We start from the raw sequence: 20,564 nt of genomic DNA, 5'->3' as shown, positions 1-20,564 counted from the left end.
CAACGTAACGTGTTGCATGGAAGCAAATAAGACAACCAGACAGTGTGTGGCGAAAAACAGGAATATGGAGCTCCCTGATTAGTGCCCAGGAGCAGGTGGGCGTCCCAAATACTTATCAGAGGCCGGTGAAACTAATCATCACCCATGGTAACCAAAACACAAACTCATGGGTACTGAAAACAGAACTGAGGTAGTAAAACTAATAGAACAAAACATGATCCGGGCAACGGATCATCACACTTTACCCGTTTTGTGACAAATCACAATCAAAATTAATAGTTTTCTTGCAGCAGCCAGATGCCTAATCGTTTGAAGGCCAGTTAACATGGCAACAACATTCCTACTTGCAAGTCATAGTATCAGTCTGGTTGTCACACTGCTAGTAGCGACTAACTGTTAATATGATATGTATATGCTAGCACTAGCAGCAGTAGCAGCTGTACAGACTCAGTTTGCATTTTCACACTTTCCGTATAATCACCTTGGGGGTACTTTTTCAAATAATTCAACACATAGGTTGAGTTATACATACTGTACCTTGTACATCTGCTTGATTGGCTTCACATCATTTTAGCGACCCAGACCACCAACACACAACTGATGTTAAGCCTTTTCCTCAACAGCTTCATCTGCGGTCCTCTCCAAGGTTTCTCATTGTCATTCTCATTGACATGTGAGTTTTTCCTTGCCCTTATGTGGGATCTGAACCGAGGATGTCGTTGTGGCTTGTGCAGCCCTTTGAGACACTTGTGATTTAGGGCTATATAAATAAACATTGATTGATTTCCTATAGAAGCAGCTAGCGTGTTAATTACTAGCTAGCTTAAATGCTAACATGATTACAGGAGACATTAACGCTTCAAAAATAAAACTTGGTTAAAAGATTTCAGGGTACCAGTACTTTTTGAGCACATTCAACAATACCATGATAATAATGATAACTGTGATAATTTTGGTCACAATAACCAGGATATGACATTTTCACATTGTCCCTGCTACAGAGATACAGTATGACCGGAAGTGGAGTGGGAAAATGTCAACTCTGATTGGCTGTTGCCACAGATATTTCCGCAATGTTTGATTGAGTTAATATGCTCACAGCTGATCACCGTATTCGACCTGAAATTGATCATGATCGCCCAGCCCTATATGGTAGAGTGCTAATATTGTAATATCAACCGTCCATGACAGGGGAACTGCACTTTTTTTGGAATTAGGCCTATCGTTCACAATCATTTAGAAAGACATGATGACGGATGCTTTTAAAAAAATGCATTGTAAATAGTAAATACATGCGATCAAAAACAGGCACATTTCTAATTACGTAAAATGTACGTATTTTGCTCATATTACGCATACGCAGCACATTAATTTCAAAATCCCATCACAACGTTCACTTTTTATTTTTCACCTACATCACTGATTACTGCTCACTGCAGACTTCATGAGAGCCAAGAAACATAATAAAACATCACTTACTGTACGATGTCATTAGGCTGCCGACTGCTAGGATGTTCATATATTCCCATCTAGATGAAGAATGACTCATAATCCTCACGAAGAAACAGGTGGTGGAACCAAGCGTCTTTTTGTGTCGTTCATTTGTGGGTCTACATGGCTGTCAAAGTGTACTTGTCAGAATATGTCCTTGTCCTTTTACTATCCAGGTGAGAGGCATGATTTATGATCTAGGAAAAAGTTTGATGAGCAAAGAAACGAGGAAGCAGCTGACTAGTCGATCATGTCAACATTGGCACACAAGCTCGTGATCACAGCACCGCTATAAATAGTCTGTCTGTGTTAGTGTATATAAATATTAATCACTAATACTCAGTGGTGTGCCATCAAGGCCAGCAAGGCCTTCTCTGCTGGCCTCACATAACCAGAAATCATGATCATAATTAAAGATAAAAGTAATTTTTTATTTACTTTGCCTAAATATTTAAAAGTATTCAAATTCTCTTCATGTCATATTATGCTCCTTCCAGCGCTGTTGTTTTTAGGCTATAGAGATTTTATCCAATCAGAATTCAGCTAGCTTATGTTGCCATGCTGTACCAAATCTCCCTGAGGCCTTCAGAATCAACAATGCGCACACTGTATGTTGAGTATTAAACTCTGCGACTGGTTTTTTCGGATATTGACCACGTTGGGGTTCCGGTCAGAGAACACACAGTCATCATTTGGACTCCTCCAACTTTAATGGTGCATATTGGTGTAGGTTCATTTAGTTAGTTAGTTAGTATCTGTAAACCACAAGCAAACACCCATCAACATTTATGTCATTTAACTAAACAACAATATATATATATATGCCTATATATATGCTCAAAGTAAAATACTAGAGACATAATATATTGCATTTCCACAATGGCATATGAGCTAGCCACATTAGCAGCAGCAATGCTATCCTTAACAGGGAGATGTTATCTCGTAGCATTCTGACAACACAGCATCAATAATATTATTAAAACACCCCTAAATGTTACACAAACACAGTGATGCCTATTAATAAACTAAATTAGTCTTATATAATAATCAACATACTCACATCGTCAAAGACTAGAGCACCGATTAAACGTAGCAGAGAAAACAAGTCAGCACACATTAACACACGTCAAAAGGGAAGCGGAAGTGACCCCTACAGGAAGGAAGCGGAAGTGACACTGTCATGAAATGCTTCAAAATAAAGTATCTGAAACGTAGATAACATGGAGAATTCTTAACAGCCGCCCCCACATTTGTACAACAAATGTGTGACTACAGGAATTCTTCAAGTGTCCTTACTGTCATCCTTTAAAGTTGGAAGTGGGATCAAGCGAGCTACCGGTCTGGTGTAGACTTTACTCTTGACCATTACCTCAGCAGCCCTGACCTGTCCATCTTGACTCGGAATGGTCTTAACCACTCTGCCGATGGGCCACTGTGCTCTTGGAAGTGAAGGGTCCACCATCAGAACTACAGTGTTGATGGTTAAATTTTCGGAAGACCTCTGCCATTTTGACCTGGTCTGCAAAGTGGGTAGATAGCTGCGTATGAAGTGGATCCAAAACTGATCCACAAGTGTTTGACAATGGCGCCATCTCCGCTGCCCCATGACAGCTGGGACGTAAACTACTTGAGGCAGTGCAGAATCCCGCCGCCCCATGAGAAGGATGTTTGGGGTGATTGGGTCCAGATCAGAGACATCAGATGATACGTACCCTAGTGGTTTTGAGTTCAGTATCCCCTCCACTTCTACTAGAGTTGTGTGCAAGACATCTTCTGTGACTGACTGCCCTCCTACTGCGACTTGGAGACTGGCCTTGATGGATCTAATTTCCCGTTCCCATGCCCCACCAAAATGAGGGGCATTTGGAGGGTTAAATTTGAAGTCAATCTGATATTCTGTCAGTTGCTCTCGTAGCTGAGGTTCCATCTCTGCAAACACTGTCCTGAGTTCTCTTTTGGCTCCTCGGAAGTTGGTCCCACAATCTGACAGTACCTCTCTTGGTCTTCCCCTTCTGGCAATGAACCGACGTAGAGCGAGAAGGAATGCATCGGCATCCATGGAGTTGAGAAACTCGATGTGAACTGCTCGAGTTGTAAGACACTTAAAAATGACACCCCATCGTTTCTCTGATCTTCTGCCCACTTTGACCAGATAAGGTCCAAAACAATCCACACCTGTTGAATGGAAGGGTGGACAGAGAAGTCTGAGGCGTTGTGGTGGCAGATCTGACATCCTTGGGACTGTCGGTTGAGCTCGCCAGCGTTGACAAGATGGGCAATTGTGCTGATGGTGCCTGACTGCTTGTCGTCCTCGCAGAATCCAGTAATGTCTTCGAAGTTCTGCATACACTCGCTCTGTACCTGGGTGCAGAAGACGTTCGTCCATGTCCTTGATGAGGAGTTTAGTTATCTGATGTTTTGGGTCCAGCACAATAGGATGGATCTCTTCTAAGTCAGAGTTCTGGAGTCGTTGCAGCCTACCCCCAACTCGAATTAACCCTGTAGTTGAGTCCCACTCAGGAGAGAGGCACGCCAGACGACTCTTAGCTGACACTGCGTTCTGTGTTTTAAGAGACATGATGTCTGCGGGAAAGGTTTGAACTTGACATCTTCTCAGCAACAGAAACTCAGCTTCTTGGGAGCTGATTGTCTGACTGTGTGTCGAACCTCCTGGTCCTTCCTGTCCCGCCTGCTGAGTGACTTTTACTAATTATTTCCAGGTATTGAATAGAGAAGCATCCGGAATATTATTGTCGCTTTGCACTACTGCAAGACCACAGAAGGTGATGCTCTTTCGTTCGGATGAAGTCAGGGTTGAATCTTTCTCCGGTCTTTTTGGCCTTTTCTCTGTGCTTCTCAAGTGAGCCATAACGGTGGATATGGAACTGTTGAGTTTAGGCATATCTTTTTTCCTTAGGAGGGGTGTTGCATAGCGCTGGACATGCTCTATGTCGACTCGCTGAGTTCTTGTCTCCAATAGGGTGATTGCTTCCTGATCTTCACGAGAGCGAACAACCATCTTTTCGTTCCTGAAAGGCAAAACATCAAGTTGCCATAACTTTTCCACATTACGAAACAAGATGTCATTGGGAGTGGCAAGTGAGGTAAAGAGACACAATTGTGTTGAGCTCTGTCCTTGTGTTCTTTCCTCCGCCCCTTGTAAAGTCCATCCAAGTGCTGTGTGGATGGCTACGGGTCCTCCATTATTTCCCTGGCGGACTGGCTTCGTGGCAGTGATCAGGTGCACATTGTCTGACCCAATTAACACTAGGGGGCGTGCATTGGAGAATGGTTGCAACGAAATCCCACGTAGATGTGTGTACGTCCTCTGAAGTCTCTGAACTGGGTAGGTCTGCTCCATCAGATCCAGACCTTGTGCAGTAAACGCACCTTGCACTTGGTAACGTTTCCCTGGGTTCTTAATAGGGGAAATCTCAAAGTCAACTGTTAAACCCTTGAGGAGGGTAAGGTCTGTGCGCACGGTGCGCAGGGCAAGGATTTCATGTTGGCCATGCAAGTGTAGATGTTGTGCTGCGTCAGGTAAAATCATAGTTCGTTGAGCCCCATCATCTAAGAAAGCAAATGTCTCCATTGATTTTGAATTATGGTGCAGCAGTACAGGAACAACTTCCAGGAGCACTCTACTTGAGGTGATGCTGGGAGTCAAATAGACACGACTCTCTGTGAGAGTCATCTGGGTGTCTTCAGTATGCCGTTGAGCTACATTGTGGAGAACTTGGAGGTGGATACCATTGCAGTCGCTGCAGGGCTTCTTGTGAGTACATGCGTCGGGTGCAAGAGCACGTGCACATCTCCAGCATCGTCCTTCTTCTGCTATCCATTTATCCAGGTGCGCCACAGAATGTGTTCTGATCTGTTGACAGCGACTAATGTCGTGTTCCTTGCTATTGCAGAAGAGACAATGCATTTTGTTAGCTTTGTTGGTGTCAGCAAGAGCGTGCTTAGTGGAGGCACCCTGTCGTGTTGGTGCTGCTCCAAAATATACAGCTGTAGCTTGACCTTTAACCCTGAAGGGATCTTTTTCTGTTGCGCTCCCCGAGGGCTTCTCCTGTTGATAGCGTTGCACCAATCTGCTGGAAAGGCACTGCTGTTGTGCTTTACCTTGAAGCCATCCATTTAGGTCCTACAGGTTGTAGGGGTTCAGACTTGTGCCATTTAATTTGCCTTGTAACTGTAAATGCTCGATGAACATATCTCTGTGGTACTTTGGCAGCTTGCTAAGTAGGCGATCGACATGTGAGCAGCAGTTCAGTTCCATGCCTTGTGGTCCCTCTAAGGAGAGCAGCATGCTTACTAGGAGATGGACTCGCAGAGCAAACCTCTGAAAGGTGCGGGCATCAGTCGGCTTGACATCTGGGGAGGTCAGAATGGCAGCTATTTCGCTTTGAGCAAGCTGATGTGGCTGACTATACTGGAACTGCAAAGCTTGCATGGTGGCTGTATATGGGTATGGATGGTGGCGGCACGACTGACCTATCATTTGGGCTTCGGGAAGCTTGAGATGTTCAAGTAGCACATGATATTTATAATTCTCACTTAAGTCTGGATGGGGTTTGAGTAGGTTACAAAGAGCAAGCTTGAGGTTAGCAAACTCTCTTTCACTATCTGCAGTAAAATCTGGAATTTTAGGTTGTGGCACCCCGTAAGTTGAGCGCTGTGACACACCATATGTTGAGCGTTGTGACAAGTTAGTGGGTAATGGGGGAACATTGTGACTTGACAGCATCTGTGGCTGATAGACTGTGGGCATGCTACCCTCTAGTGGTGAAGTGTATAATGGGTACTGAGGTGTTGTTACTGCTGTGAGTCCGGGGAGGTGATGAGTTACGTTTGCACCTGAGTGAGCGTCAGGTATTGCAGGTGGAAAGGGATGACTGAGCACATTCAGGGGGTTGCAAGAAGCAACTGCAGGTGTACAGGTTGCTGTAGTGCGTTGATGATCGGCTGGGTGGATGCATTCTCCAGATTTGCCACAGTGCTGAGGAGGGCCCTTGAGTTGTAGTAATAATGTGTCCTGACTGGGGAGTTGTTCCTGATGTACAGCAGGCAACACCATTCTATATGAAGCAACAGAGGAGGGGGAGCTTGGGCATTGTGGTGAGAATGTTTGTGTTAATGTAAGTGGGGAAGCAGCTCTCTCACGTGCAGCTGCGGGAATGATGTCCACTTTATTAGTTTCATTCCCTGACACTGAATGCATGCTTGCTGTTATGCATCCCCCAAGTGGAGGCTTTACAAAGTGCAGCTGCTTTGTTACTCGTTCAGGTGAGGGAGTATGTGAAATGGAAATTGCAGCACAACTGTCGCTCACTGAAGGAGGTTGTGCTGGTGAAGGCTCCGTGTCCATATGAAGGTCATTTCCATCCATTTCTTCTTCCATGAGGAAGGACGATATGTGTTTTATCAGCTGTTGCCGTCGCCGTTGTCTGCTCTCATATTGGCGGAGTTTAGCAGTAAGTCGAGTCATTTCGTCTGTCTCCTCCTTTTCCTTTACTGTTACTGATTCCATTAGTTTCCTGAGTGAAGAAACATTCAGCATGTCGACTGACGTGGCACGATGTGAGGTTACTCTGTCATCTATTTGAAGCAATGCATCTGCTTGGCTACTGTTCACTGCGGCTGCTGCTCCTCTCTGCTCCTCCATCTCGGCAGGGGGGGAGGAAAGGGCATGTCGGTGCACATTATAGGCAAGGATGTAGTCTTCAAGATGTTTTGGGGTGCGGCGTTCCCTCACCGATCGGCCTCGTAGCTCAGGATGGAATGGAGACGCAGATTCATCCTCTGATGACATTTCCATTGTAGCCAATTATATCCGGCTCGAAGGACCTTTGTTGAGTATTAAACTCTGCGACTGTTTTTTTCAGATATTGACCACGTTGGGGTTCCGGTCAGAGAACACACAGTCATCATTTGGACTCCTCCAACTTTAATGGTGCATATTGGTGTAGGTTCATTTAGTTAGTTAGTTAGTATCTGTAAACCACAAGCAAACACCCATCAACATTTATGTCATTTAACTAAACAACAATATATATATATGCCTATATATATGCTCAAAGTAAAATACTAGAGACATAATATATTGCATTTCCACAATGGCATATGAGCTAGCCACATTAGCAGCAGCAATGCTATCCTTAACAGGGAGATGTTATCTCGTAGCATTCTGACAACACAGCATCAATAATATTATTAAAACACCCCTAAATGTTACACAAACACAGTGATGCCTATTAATAAACTAAATTAGTCTTATATAATAATCAACATACTCACATCGTCAAAGACTAGAGCACCGATTAAACGTAGCAGAGAAAACAAGTCAGCACACATTAACACACGTCAAAAGGGAAGCGGAAGTGACCCCTACAGGAAGGAAGCGGAAGTGACACTGTCATGAAATGCTTCAAAATAAAGTATCTGAAACGTAGATAACATGGGGAATTCTTAACACTGTAAGTGAACGGGGACATACAGATGATACAGTGGCGATAGCCAATCAGATCACGATTTGTTGTCAGTAAGGCCTTCTAGATGGCCTAAGGCACATATATATTGTGATGTTATAAGTTAGGTAACATAAGGACTCCATTACCCAGCATGCCACAGTAGTGAAGAGCATGCGCAGTAGCCGCGTTTAGCCATGCCGGTAGCAGGATGTTTTTGATGAGCACCTTGTGGAGTAAGATGATTTCAACTTGATCTGGCATGCCGAAGAGGTCCCTGCCGACTGGAGACGGGGGGTTATAGTGACGCTGCCAGAGAAGGGAAACCTCGCAGACTGCAACAACTGGCGGGGCATCACACTGCTGTTGATCCCAGGCAAGGTTTTCTGTAGTGTGCTGCTCCAACGCCTAAAAGACGAGGTAGATAACATCTTAAGGGAAGAGCAAGCCGGCTTCCGAAAGGGAAGGTCCTGCGCGGAACAGATCTTCACTCTTCGCAACATCATAGAACAGTGCCAAGAACTCCAGACACCCCTCATCATCAATTACATCGATTTCAAGAAAGCCTTCGACAGCATCCACCGGGAATCACTGTGGCAGATCCTCCAGCTATACGGTATACCATCAAAGTACGTCAACATCTTCAGAGCCCTGTACTACAACTCTACCTGTCGAGTGAAAACCACCAACAGGACAACCGACGACTTTGACATTGTGACCGGGGTAAGACAGGGTTGCATCTTGTCTCCCTTACTGTTCATCATTGTCATAGACTTTGTCTATGACAATGCAAACCTCGGCATTAAGTGGGGAGGCGGCAGACTGGCAGATCTGGACTTTGAGGACGACTTGGCTCTGCTTAGCCATTCCTACACTGCACTCCAAAAATTGACCAACAATCTGCATGAGCAAGGGGAAAAAGTCGGCCTACGTATAAGCCAAGAGAAGACCAAGGCCATGACCGTCGCACAAGACCAAAACGTTCCACTGCTCACCGTAGGCGAACAAGGCATAGAGTATGTTGAGAACTTCACATATCTTGGAAGCAACATCTCAAACACTGGAGACGCAGAAAAGGATGTACAGCCCAGAATCAGAAAAGCTGCAGGAGTCTTCCAATGCCTCCGGAACATCTGGTCATAAAAATCTATCTGTACGTCCACAAAGCTGCGCCTCTATATGTCAGTGGTCATCCCTACAGTGACCTATGCCTGTGAGATGTGGATGAAGACATCAAGCATTACTAACAAGCTGGATGTCTTCCACCCACGGTGCCTCAGATACATCTTGAGGATCGCATGGAGAGACCACATCACCAATGAAGAGGTGATGAGAAGGGCAGGGGTAGCACCATTGTCGGACATAGTCTCTGACATGAGAAGGAGAATGGACACGTACTCCGACGGCCAAAAGACAGACCGGCAAGTGTGGCAATGGACTGGGTGCCAGAAGGGGGAAAGAGGAAGAGAGGACGGACAAAGAAGACGTGGAGACAAACAGCCAAGGAAGACCTGATAGAGATGAGAGTCAGCTGGCATGGAGCAAGAAGGGTCGCCAGTGACCGGAACAAATGGAAGGGACTAGTCGCCCAATGTTCCAACAGGAATGGGAGGAACTAAGTCTAAGTAAGTAAGTGTGGAATAAACTTTAAGAACTCAGCCAACACGCCTCGTCTGCATCTTTTATGATTAGACAAGACAACACATATATTTGCAAGGCTATTTTCAAGAAGGATATTTCAAGAGAAACTACATCTTGTGAGACCATGTCGGTCAACCCCGGAAGCTCGAATGGGTTCTACAGATTGTGAGTTCAGATATCTTATTTCTTTATTTTTTCACATTTAATATGTTTTTTGCAATTTTAATTTTGACAGAACCACATAAGATATGTTTTAATTGCTGATGCTGGTTTATTGATTTTTAAATGAGGCAAAAAATAACCCGTTATGTAGACTGTTGGTGGTGATTCAATGCCCAGTAGTGCGTAAATGTGTTCCTGTATAGTATTTCTACAGCAATGATCATGTGGTGACATCAATTGTGGTATTTTGAGAGGTAATCATTGAAGTCGGACATCACTGAAGGCCTTAGTGGGAAACGCACGGCACGTCACTGGTAATACTTGGTTAATATTCAAGTCTGAAATGTAAGCAGATTTTTCTTTACATTCATTAACGAGTTAGAATGCATTAAAATGTACATCCGTTGTCATGTCTTTCATAATTATAATAAGCAGTTCCCCTTGAGGTTTGATGATTGATTGATAATTGTGACCGCTCGACTAGAGCACTGACTACAAAACGTTGTCTGTGCGGCGGTTTTTATTCCATGGTGGACTGTAGTTTACTACATAAGAGCAGCCACTCGTTCTAATTAAAGCAGGTCATCAAACTCATTATCAAGCTACGTGTCGGGTGTTTCGCTAATGAATCTTTTGTCTTTTATTTTCACACTTCAGCCTAGCTGGAGTCTTCACTGCGGTCTCTCGGCGGGCTTGTGTCACGACTGAACTTGCTTTTGGTCATTACGAAACGGCTGTAACATCGAATTTGAACAGATTATCTCAGTATTTTCTTTTGCTGCCTTTACACTCAGAGGCACTTACTGTAGCTGCAGTCTTTTAATCTGCTTGTGAGGATGTAAGAGACTAGCAAAAACAAACAGATGTTTGCAGAATTCACCCAAACTGGAGGCTAATCTCTTAAAAGCAAACATTTTCCTCTTTCAAAGAACACTCACGAATGGCGACTAAATTCTCAGCTTTATTTATTTATTTTTTGCCTAAAAGACATGCAGTTATGAAATCATGTGCGTGATCATCTCTTTTAATAGATTGTCACACCAGCGCGTAAAATACAAGGATTAGTACAACAACGGACACTTTTGGAGCTTTTTCACGGTGCTCGTCACATTCTCGCTGGCAGGTGAATAATTGGCTGCCATCTCATTAGTGGTCAAATTAACAGCCGTGACTCCAGTTAATTAAAATGGCTCATATGTTTTGACCGCGACCTGCTAACGCTGCGATTAACCAAAGATGAAAGATGAAAGCGCCTTTTCTTGAGTCTGCATTTGTCATAAATAAATCACAGCCATGTGCTGTTTGAGGTTGTATACTGGAGGCAAAAAAGGCAAAAAGATAATTAGCCTCGAACGACACTAACACGCTCTGACACGCGTCCAAATCTAATCTAAACCATCTGACAGCCTGCAAAGTGCAAAAAACCTCAAATCGAATTTCCCTTGAGTTTAAAAACGTGCTTGATTTTAGATTTGATGCTCGTCTTTGTTTAACACTTGATTATACGATGCTGCTGAAAAGTAATGACAGTCAAGTTTTAGGAGAGTTTTACTTTTTTCTGGAATTTTGCCCATCTATCACGTCGGGGTCGCATGATTTTGCGGTAGTCGTTTCCCCAAGATGCAGAAAGATGTCCGGAAACAGCATGCAGGTAAGAAAAATTATTTATTCCAATAATCAAGCCAAAATACGAACATTCAAAATGTGCCGATGGCATGGGAAGCCAGGCAAAGGCTCAGTGAAAAGACTACCTAACAAAAAGAGCAAGAAGCAAATAAATCCCAAGTAACTGTTGCTTGTTGCCAATAAGACTGCTAGGCAGAGTGTCGGACGAGGCACGAATAAATAGCTCTCTGATAAGTAACTGGGAGCAGGTGAGCGTCTGGACCACTAATCAGAGGCAGATGACAAAAATCAGCACCCATGGCAACAAAGAAAACAAACAAGGGTGCTGAAACAGAACTAATCACCAACTAAAGAAATATCAAACTAAACAAAACATGATCCGGGCAACAGATCAAGTCAGCACCCCCTCGCGGAAATGGCGAGAACGTCACAAAGATAATGTCAGCACCCCACTAATATAGATATATTTTGCACTTCTTTTAAGGTATATTTTACTGTTGTATTGTATTCATCATTCTGTGTTACAATGTAAATGTGACACTGTGTGCCCGTTTTTTTGTTTTAAATTGTGTCTTATGTGAAATAGTTTGGGGACCCTTCACTTATGTTATTTTCCCATACCGCTCCGCCTCCTCACCCACACACCCCTCTGTACAACAGCAACAACAACAACAACAACAACAACAAGTGCCTCTCAGCCCCAAAAACTAACATAGCTAAAATTTTTGCTTTGAAATGTGCCATAATTTTGCCCGGACTGACACCAACACGAATCAAGGCACCAACACAGGGCGCCGCGTCAGTTCACAAACGCTTTCCATTCACATTAAACCAGGGATCCCCAAGCTACGGCCCGCGGTCCGGATCCGGGCCGCCAGCGTCCAAAATCCGGCCAGCGGGAAGTCCAAAGTTAAAAAAAATAAACCATAAAAATGTTTTTATTTTTTTTTTTATTATTATTTTTCCAAATCCGTCCTTTCTAATTCATTTTCTACCGCTTGTTACTCTCGGTGTCGCCTCGCCGCTCAGTCAAATCATTTTGTCTAAAAATGCATTTTCCCATCGATAACGTGACATCATCGCGCTCGGAATATATATATATATATATATACAGTATACAGTATATATATATCTATATATATATCTATCTATCTATATATATATATATGTATATATATATATATATACATATATATATATATATATACATATAAATATATATATATATATATATATATATATATATATATATATATATATATATATATATATATATATATATATATATATATAAATAAATAAATGTATATGTATGTATATATATATATACATACATATACATATACAGCCCGGCCCCCGGCCAAATTTTTTTAACCCAACCGAGTCAAAAAGTTTGGGGACCCCTGCATTAAACACATGGAAGTCGCATATTTTTTTGGTAATGTGAACGACCACACGAGATCGGATTTAACAAAAAATAAGAATTGGGCATCTAATGGTGCGTCCAAAATCCGGCCCGAGGGAAGTCCCAAGTTAAAAAAAAAAGAAAAAGTTTTTATTATTTTTTATTTTTTTAAATTATTTTTTAAAATCTGTCCTTTTTAATCCATTTTCTACTGCTTGTTACTCTCGGTGTCTCCTCGCCGCTCAGTCAAATCATTTTGTCTAAAAATTAATTTTCCCATCGATAACGTGACATCATCGCGCTCGGAATACATATATATATATATATATATATATATATATATATATATATATATATATATATATATATATATATATATATATATATATATATATATATATATATATATATATATATATATATATATATATATATATATGTGTATATATATACATATATATATATATATATATATATACATATATATATATATAATATATATATATATATATATATATATATATATATATATATATATATATATATATATATATATATATATATATATATATATATATATATATATGTATGTATATTTATATACATACATATACATATACATATACAGCACGGGCCCCGGCCCAATTTTTTTTAACCCAACCGAGTCAAAAAGTTTGGGGACCCCTGCATTAAACACACGGAAGTCGCATATTTTTTTGGTAATGTGAATTTAACAAAAAATATGAATTGGGCATCTAATGGTGCAGTGTACAAGGAGCCCGGTATTCCTGACCTAACAAATGGGCAACAAGTGTTTATAATGGTACGTTTGTGGATTAAAAGGCACATGACATCACTTCCTGTCGAAACTGCCAGGTGGCGCGCGACCAGATCACCCACTGCACCATGAAGCTGCGCCAGACCACGGGCATGATGGAGTACTGTCTGGAGGTGCTAAAGGAGAACGACCCAAGTGGTTTCCTACAGGTAAGCCGATGGAGTGGATTTATATACTCTTGAGGAAAATATTTTTTTAAGATTGAAACCATTGATCATCACCAATTCGTTACTGCTCGCTACAACCTCACTTTATTAGACACTCACATGGAATTAGGGAAGAAAAGATTGGAGGTACATCATGTCTTTACATCCAGAGGGGTCCACAAATTAAGCAAGTGTCCGCGAAAGACAATATTGGATTTATTCGTGCATCGCTAAGTAACATATTTGATTGACGAGTGCCGTGCTGCTATGATTGTGACGCTAATGCCAAAAAAGATTAGTTGTTTTGCAGTTGATTTCCTGCTACAAATATTAGTCTGCCATCTACAATTCATGTCTGCAGTTGATATTATGATGTGACGTTCATATTTTGTCTCATTATTTAGCTGTACATGTCCCTGTTGTTCAGCAATGTTTGCTAGCGATATCAATATATAGTTTATGCTGTTGAGCCTACAAGAGATTTATTCATCTAGTTTAAAAAAACAATTAAGGATATTGATGCTAACAAATATCGTCAAAGACGCTATAATGTGGTCATCCGTGTCAAATAAAGCACTTTGCTCTCCTGCACAACATCTACAACCAAGTTTCTGTTATGAAAATCGACAACAAAAATACGGAGGGTTGGATCAACAACTACAATATTTATTACTAGGACTTGACATGACGTTAGTTTATGTGCACAACCAGATCTTTGTAGTTATATTTAGGCATAGCAACCACAAAAGAACACTAACTAATGCGATCTTATTCTTTACGTTTAGTTCTGCTCTCAAATGGCACTAATATAGTAGAGAATAATCTCCGTAAGCACACATGATTGTATTTCTTTATGACAAAAAAAATAAAAAAAATAAAAAAAAATATAAAAAAAATTGTTTTTTAATATACTGTATGTACTTTGGTACCTCAACTTATGAGTGCCCCATCTTATGATTTTTTTTTTTAGATATGCCCTAATTTGCAAGCCAATTTTGAGTTACAAGCCTCTCTGCTCTATTCTATTGTTTAACACACACACACACGCACGCACGCACGCACGCACGCACACACACACACACACACACACACACACACACACACACACACACACACACACACACACACACACACACACACACACACACACACACACACACACACACACACACACACACACACACACACACACACACACACACGCACACACACGCACACAAAATTGTATTTGTTACCTTCTTGAGACCTAACTCTGAAAAATGCCTACCTCTTTAGGACCAGCCTTTCTAGATATATAAATATTTGTATTTACAACATTATTAATATATACATACTCTGCAAATATAAAAAAGGTAAGCTTTTATGTCCGTGTACCTTCATTCTATTTCCAATTCTGAAACACACAAAAAAAAAAAAAAAGTTAGGGCCGTTTTTCGATTTTTACTATACAGTATATGGCAGATTTGAAAACAAACAAAAAAAAGGGTTGATTTTCATTAAAATGTTGCCATAAAATTAGATTTTGTGCTGTTTTCCTTCTATGGATTTTAATTTTTCCAAATAAACAAAACTCCATTTCATGTTTATCCAAAATGCAAAAATGCATGTTTATCTGTATGATGACAAATTGAACTGGAAGCAGTATTTTAGCTTTTACTTCGCGTTTAACATGTTTTTAGCATAACGTTAACATCTTTGTTCAGCAGGAGTCCTATTGTGGTTTCATTAAATAGTTGTCCAACTTTTGCTTCAGAAATAAAAATAGGAAAAATGGCCCAACATTTGTTTTTTGATTTGCATTTGAGAATTCAAAATCGAATGAACGGATTGTACACGGACCCTTTCAGTCAATTATTATATTTTTTGAATTTTTTGTTTGTAATTGGTTTTTAATCTTCATTATTTACTTTAAGTTATTACAGTATGTCTCTATAAATATATTTATTTTTGAAATTTTGGCCATAGGGGGCGCATTTCAATTTCTTACACACACTTGTTATTACATATGTTGACCAGAGGGAGAGCACTTCAAATTTTTACACACACTTGTTATTTCATATGTTGACCAGAGGGGGAGCACTTTTAAAACCGACACACAGTCAATTTGAAAAATCCCTCCTTTTTGGGACTACCCTCATTTTGATGAATTTCACCACTAGGGGTGCAAATGAGACATTCTCTATTAAATGTTCCGTATTGGGACCATGATTTCGGTCTTAACTTGTTCACCGGTCCTAATATGGAAGGTACTTTTCCTTGTTGGTGTCTCAAGAAGGGTAGAAATACAACACACACACACACACCCACACACACACCCTAGAAGGTATTTTATTATACATCAAATGGGGTTAACTCTTTATGAAATATTTACCAAACAAAATCAAGTCAATGTCAGTTTAAAGCAAGAAGAACATTGTTCCTTTGAACTAAAAAGAAGGGAGAAGTCAAGCAGTAAAGCCGTCCCTCCCCTTTAGCTCCTGGGCCTAGCCAGCGTCTGCACTACAGATTTTTCTTACAGAGTGCAAACACATTTAGCGGCTCTATTGCCATTGATTTTTTCACAGCGGTTTTCACTGAGAAGGTTAACTGCAACCTGGAAAAAATAAAAGTGTCGCATGAGGTCTTTGTCAGTGCAAGAGTCGCGGTAGTCCAATTAAAAGTGCAAAAGGTTAGCATGAATTTTCACGCTGCGATCAAATTACAGTGTTGAGACGTACACACTAACTTCCATTTAGCTTGCCTAAATAATTCATGACATGTTTAATGGTTGTAACTGGAAACTCTTAGATACCAGAAAAATAAAACATTGGCCCACAGACAAAAGCAAATTAGAAGCAATAAGAGAACTGTGTTAAAAAAAACTGTCCTTTATTGAAATAATAATGCTTAATTTTATCGTTGATTAACAATGTTTATTACTGCGATTGTAGTTTTTGCCCTCATTAAACCTATCTGCACTACAAGCTACAATCACAATATTAAACATATTGCTAAACACATACAGTGCTAATTTTGTTGTATACATACAGTGCAAATTAAACTAAATAGGTGAATAAAAAGATTTTTGAAATTATGACAGATGAATCTAATTACGTGGAACAGTGGGGTCCAAATTGCGGCCTGGATCACTTGTTTAATTAGCCTGTGGCACATTCTTAAAATGGGAAAAGATATTGATATTGCACTGGATTATCATTTGCCATAGATGGCTTCTTTTCACAACATTCCTCACCATGCAGATTGTGGACATGTTTGTCCTCAAAGGAATGTCCCATATTTTTGAGATACAAATAGGCCTAAACTGCTGACTACGGGCCGGAAGAAACCGCTTTCCTAAATTGTGCCATGCATTGTTCGGTCCGTCAAAGGTCGTAGCAGACCTCATGACACATTGTCACCTATAGTGCGGCACAAAGCTGACATGCAAACTGTTTTATTTCTCACTACTAGTATTTCTATGTTGGTTTATGTCTATGAATGTTCTCATTCATCCAGGTCATCGTCATCTCTGGGCATTCAATCGATCGCAGCTGGACTGTTTGGTTTGTCTTAGAATACGTTGTGCCTCTCACCCGAGTAGGCTTCATCAGACCTAGAATGGTCAGTTCTAGCCTTAGACTTAGATTGGTCCGATCTAGTCTAGCGGCTGGTGCCAAAACCCCAAATTTTTATACTCCAAAACCAGGAGAATAGTTTTGCCCTAACGTATTGAGAAAAAAAAACTATTTTGATGCAAATGAGGAATCCTACCATCAAAGCCAACAACAGTGTAATTTACCCTGGTTAGCATTGAGGTATTGTGTGGCAGAACGATCGCTGTGGATGGACTACTGCCAGTCCAAAATAGTCAGAATCCCCCATGTTAGCATTCCATTCCGTTGGTTTTGGAGTATGAATATTTGGGTTTTTGGCACCAGCCGCTAGACTAGATCTGAAAAACCTAGACAAACTGAGCAGTCCAGTTGCGATCGATTGAATGCCCTGAGACTATGTTGGTTTAGTTTTTGCTTTTATAAAACTAAAAATACCTAAATTGCCCCCCTCCCCCCCTTTGTCCTCTGACTTTTAAGTATGCAGCGCTCAGTGCAAAAAGATTGGACACCCCTGCATTAAATGTTGCATGTATACATAATGACTTAAATGTAAATCTATGAAAATATATTCTGTCCAAATATACATCCCATGTAGTCAGCTTGCTTCTCGCTACTTCTGGATACTGAACAAGGTTTGTAATGCATCATTTTTGCTCTTGGCCTTTTATTTGCAGAGTGGATTAGTGAAAGTGTTTTTCTTTATATTTGGCAGTTAAAAAATACAATTCCTTAAATATTTGAAATGTGCAAATGTGCTGATTTCCAATTGTTATGGGAGATGGAATGAAATCAGACAAATGGAATGTATCCCAAAACAGAAGAGCGGTTTAGCATGCATGCAGTCAGCCAGCCATATTTGAATATCAATATTGAATGCAGATGCTCTCATTTCCTTATCTCACTAATGTCTTACCTTCATTGCAGATCTCAGACGCCCTCATTAAACGGGTAACGTCGTCTCAGGACCAGTGGGTCAAAGGTAACTTGGAAGCCAAGGTTGGCCCCGAATTCCACCTGACCCTAAACACAGACTCACTGCTCCAGACCATCCTGCAGCTGGACTTCTGCCAAGGCAAAGGTAAAGTAGACCTTTCAATTCCTGCTGTTTAGACTATTTTCACTGGAATTACGGTCAATATTAGGGAACCAAAATGACATAATAATTTGGTACTGTTACATTAAGTATAAATAAACCCTCCCAATGCAGCATGTGTAATTATGAGGATGTTGCCATTTGTGTTTTGTATCCTTAATGACTTGTAAGTGCACGGTGATAATAATAATTACAGTAAAAGCATACTGGGGTATACGACTGCCACATCCGCAGATTAAATTCATCGCTGCATAATTCAGTGTTACATAATGTGAGTACTCGCAGTGATGATGCGTCAGTGGGTTTATAACAGGCTTAAAATACCTCCTATTTGACATGGAAAAAAATAGAAGAATGTAGGCTCACTGTCACAATATTTAAGACTGTGCTGTGCTTTAAACAATTTAATATGCATAGGATTACATTGTGAATTGGTAAGACACAAGACAATGTATATTCCACAGGACAAAAGGTACAATTAAATATGGCCCAGAACATTACAAAGGATTATGGATTAGGACAACAAGAATATATTCTAAGAAAAATGTAAAAAAACTATAATATTGTTACAATGTTTTTTATTTATGCTATTTAACGGTATAGCCTTTTTTTTTAACTTTGGAATGATTATTGGTTAATACAAAAAAGAAGAATATCAAAGTGGCCCCACACATTCTTCCATTTTTCTGTATGTGGTCCTTTAAAGGAAAACGTTTGGACACCCCTGCATTAAGAGTAACGGTGGACACCTCTATGGGTAAATATATGCTGATGTTTATCGAAACTGGGGCCTTTCAGAAGATGCAAATGCACTTTAGGGACTTGTAAGTAATACATATTGATACTCGTGTTTGCCATTGCGACGTGGTATTTCCAGATGTGCAGAAGAACCCCTTATTGAAACAAATGCAGCAGGCAGCAGCAGGCAGTGGTGAGGCTGACACCGTGACAGAAAGTCCAGGAGGTATTTCAGATAGCCTACATGTTGTAGAAACCCTGTTCGCCCTTCTTTTTCCCAAAATGATTGGCTCTCCCTTCCAGTCAGTTCTTTATCAATCACCCCCCCCCCCCGGAAGCCATCTAGGTTGGAAACTTGCCCGTCTTCCTACCACCTACTTCCCATAACCCACGCATGGTTTTGTTATTTTTAAGCTCTTCTATATTAAATGGAGCACTCTTCAGGATGGCACCAAAACATCCTACAGTAACACAATTTATAGCCTCAAATAGTTGCCTGTTTAGCTTTTAACCATGGACATTTGGATTTAAAATGGACTCTCTCACCAAAAATATCAAAGAATTGGTCACAGTTGCAAGAACAAAGAACTACTTTGGCTATAAATGCTAATGTTGTCCTTAAATATCTGTATTCAGGAGGTCCTCGGTCGACGTACGAATTCCGCTGCTTGGTTACCATCACTGTCCATTTCATAGGAGCAGATCCTTTTACATGTTCAATGCTACCATCTTTATCCTTCATGATGGTTACGGCGTTTGAGCGGCTCGGACTGGGGATGCAAACATTACTGATCGGTTCCTTTCCACGCACTGCCAGCAGAAGAGAATAAGAAAACATAAAGGGAAAAAGTAAACTCAGAAGAACAAAAGTTATCCTTCCTCGATGTAGCAACACACTACTACATTTTCTTGCACCACACACACACACACACACGTAACTAGTTCTGTTTTTCTTTTTGTACAGCATTAGGCCCTTTTCCACCAAAAGTTCAGGAACATAAGGTTTATGTAGAAGTGTGTGGTTTGTGTTTCCACCGCATTTCACAGTTCAGGGTAGTTTATACAAATCAGGCTGATGACGTATGGAGGAGTGGTTTACTATATTTCTACATTGATACCATGTAAATAAACAGACAATATTTTGATCACAGTTCTTTTACTAAAACGTAAGTGAATGAAATATAAAGCAATAATATACAAAACGATATGACTTAAAAAATAAAGTGTACCGAATTGTTCTTAAAAATGTCAGGCTTTTGTCCGCAATGTCCAACATTCAGAAAGTCGTCCTCTCGGTAAATGATGAATTCATGAGGGTCTGACTATGGTCCATTTCAGCTGTAAATAATAATATATAAATAATA

At 40.6% G+C, this 20,564-nt stretch overlaps 1 protein-coding gene across 2 annotated transcripts in view; it reads left to right on the top strand.

Annotated features, from left to right (window-relative positions):
• The window catches only part of LOC133648629 (tripartite motif-containing protein 67), an 81,003-nt gene that overhangs the window by 40,318 nt on the left and 20,121 nt on the right, over positions 1-20,564 (top strand). The window contains exons 4-7 of one of the 2 annotated variants that reach the window (XM_062044907.1): positions 13,669-13,779; positions 18,294-18,447; positions 19,169-19,219; positions 19,340-19,426. In XM_062044907.1, coding sequence (XP_061900891.1) covers positions 13,669-13,779; positions 18,294-18,447; positions 19,169-19,219; positions 19,340-19,426 — 403 coding nt within the window. The remainder of the gene's footprint in view (positions 1-13,668; positions 13,780-18,293; positions 18,448-19,168; positions 19,220-19,339; positions 19,427-20,564) is intronic. The other variant, XM_062044908.1, reaches the window with a different exon arrangement.

This window comes from Entelurus aequoreus, linkage group LG04 (assembly GCF_033978785.1).
Source record: "Entelurus aequoreus isolate RoL-2023_Sb linkage group LG04, RoL_Eaeq_v1.1, whole genome shotgun sequence".
In the NCBI taxonomy this organism is placed as follows: Eukaryota; Metazoa; Chordata; class Actinopteri; order Syngnathiformes; family Syngnathidae; genus Entelurus; species Entelurus aequoreus.
The sequence above is the reverse complement of the archived record's forward strand: the minus strand, read 5'-3'. Positions and strand labels throughout refer to the sequence as shown.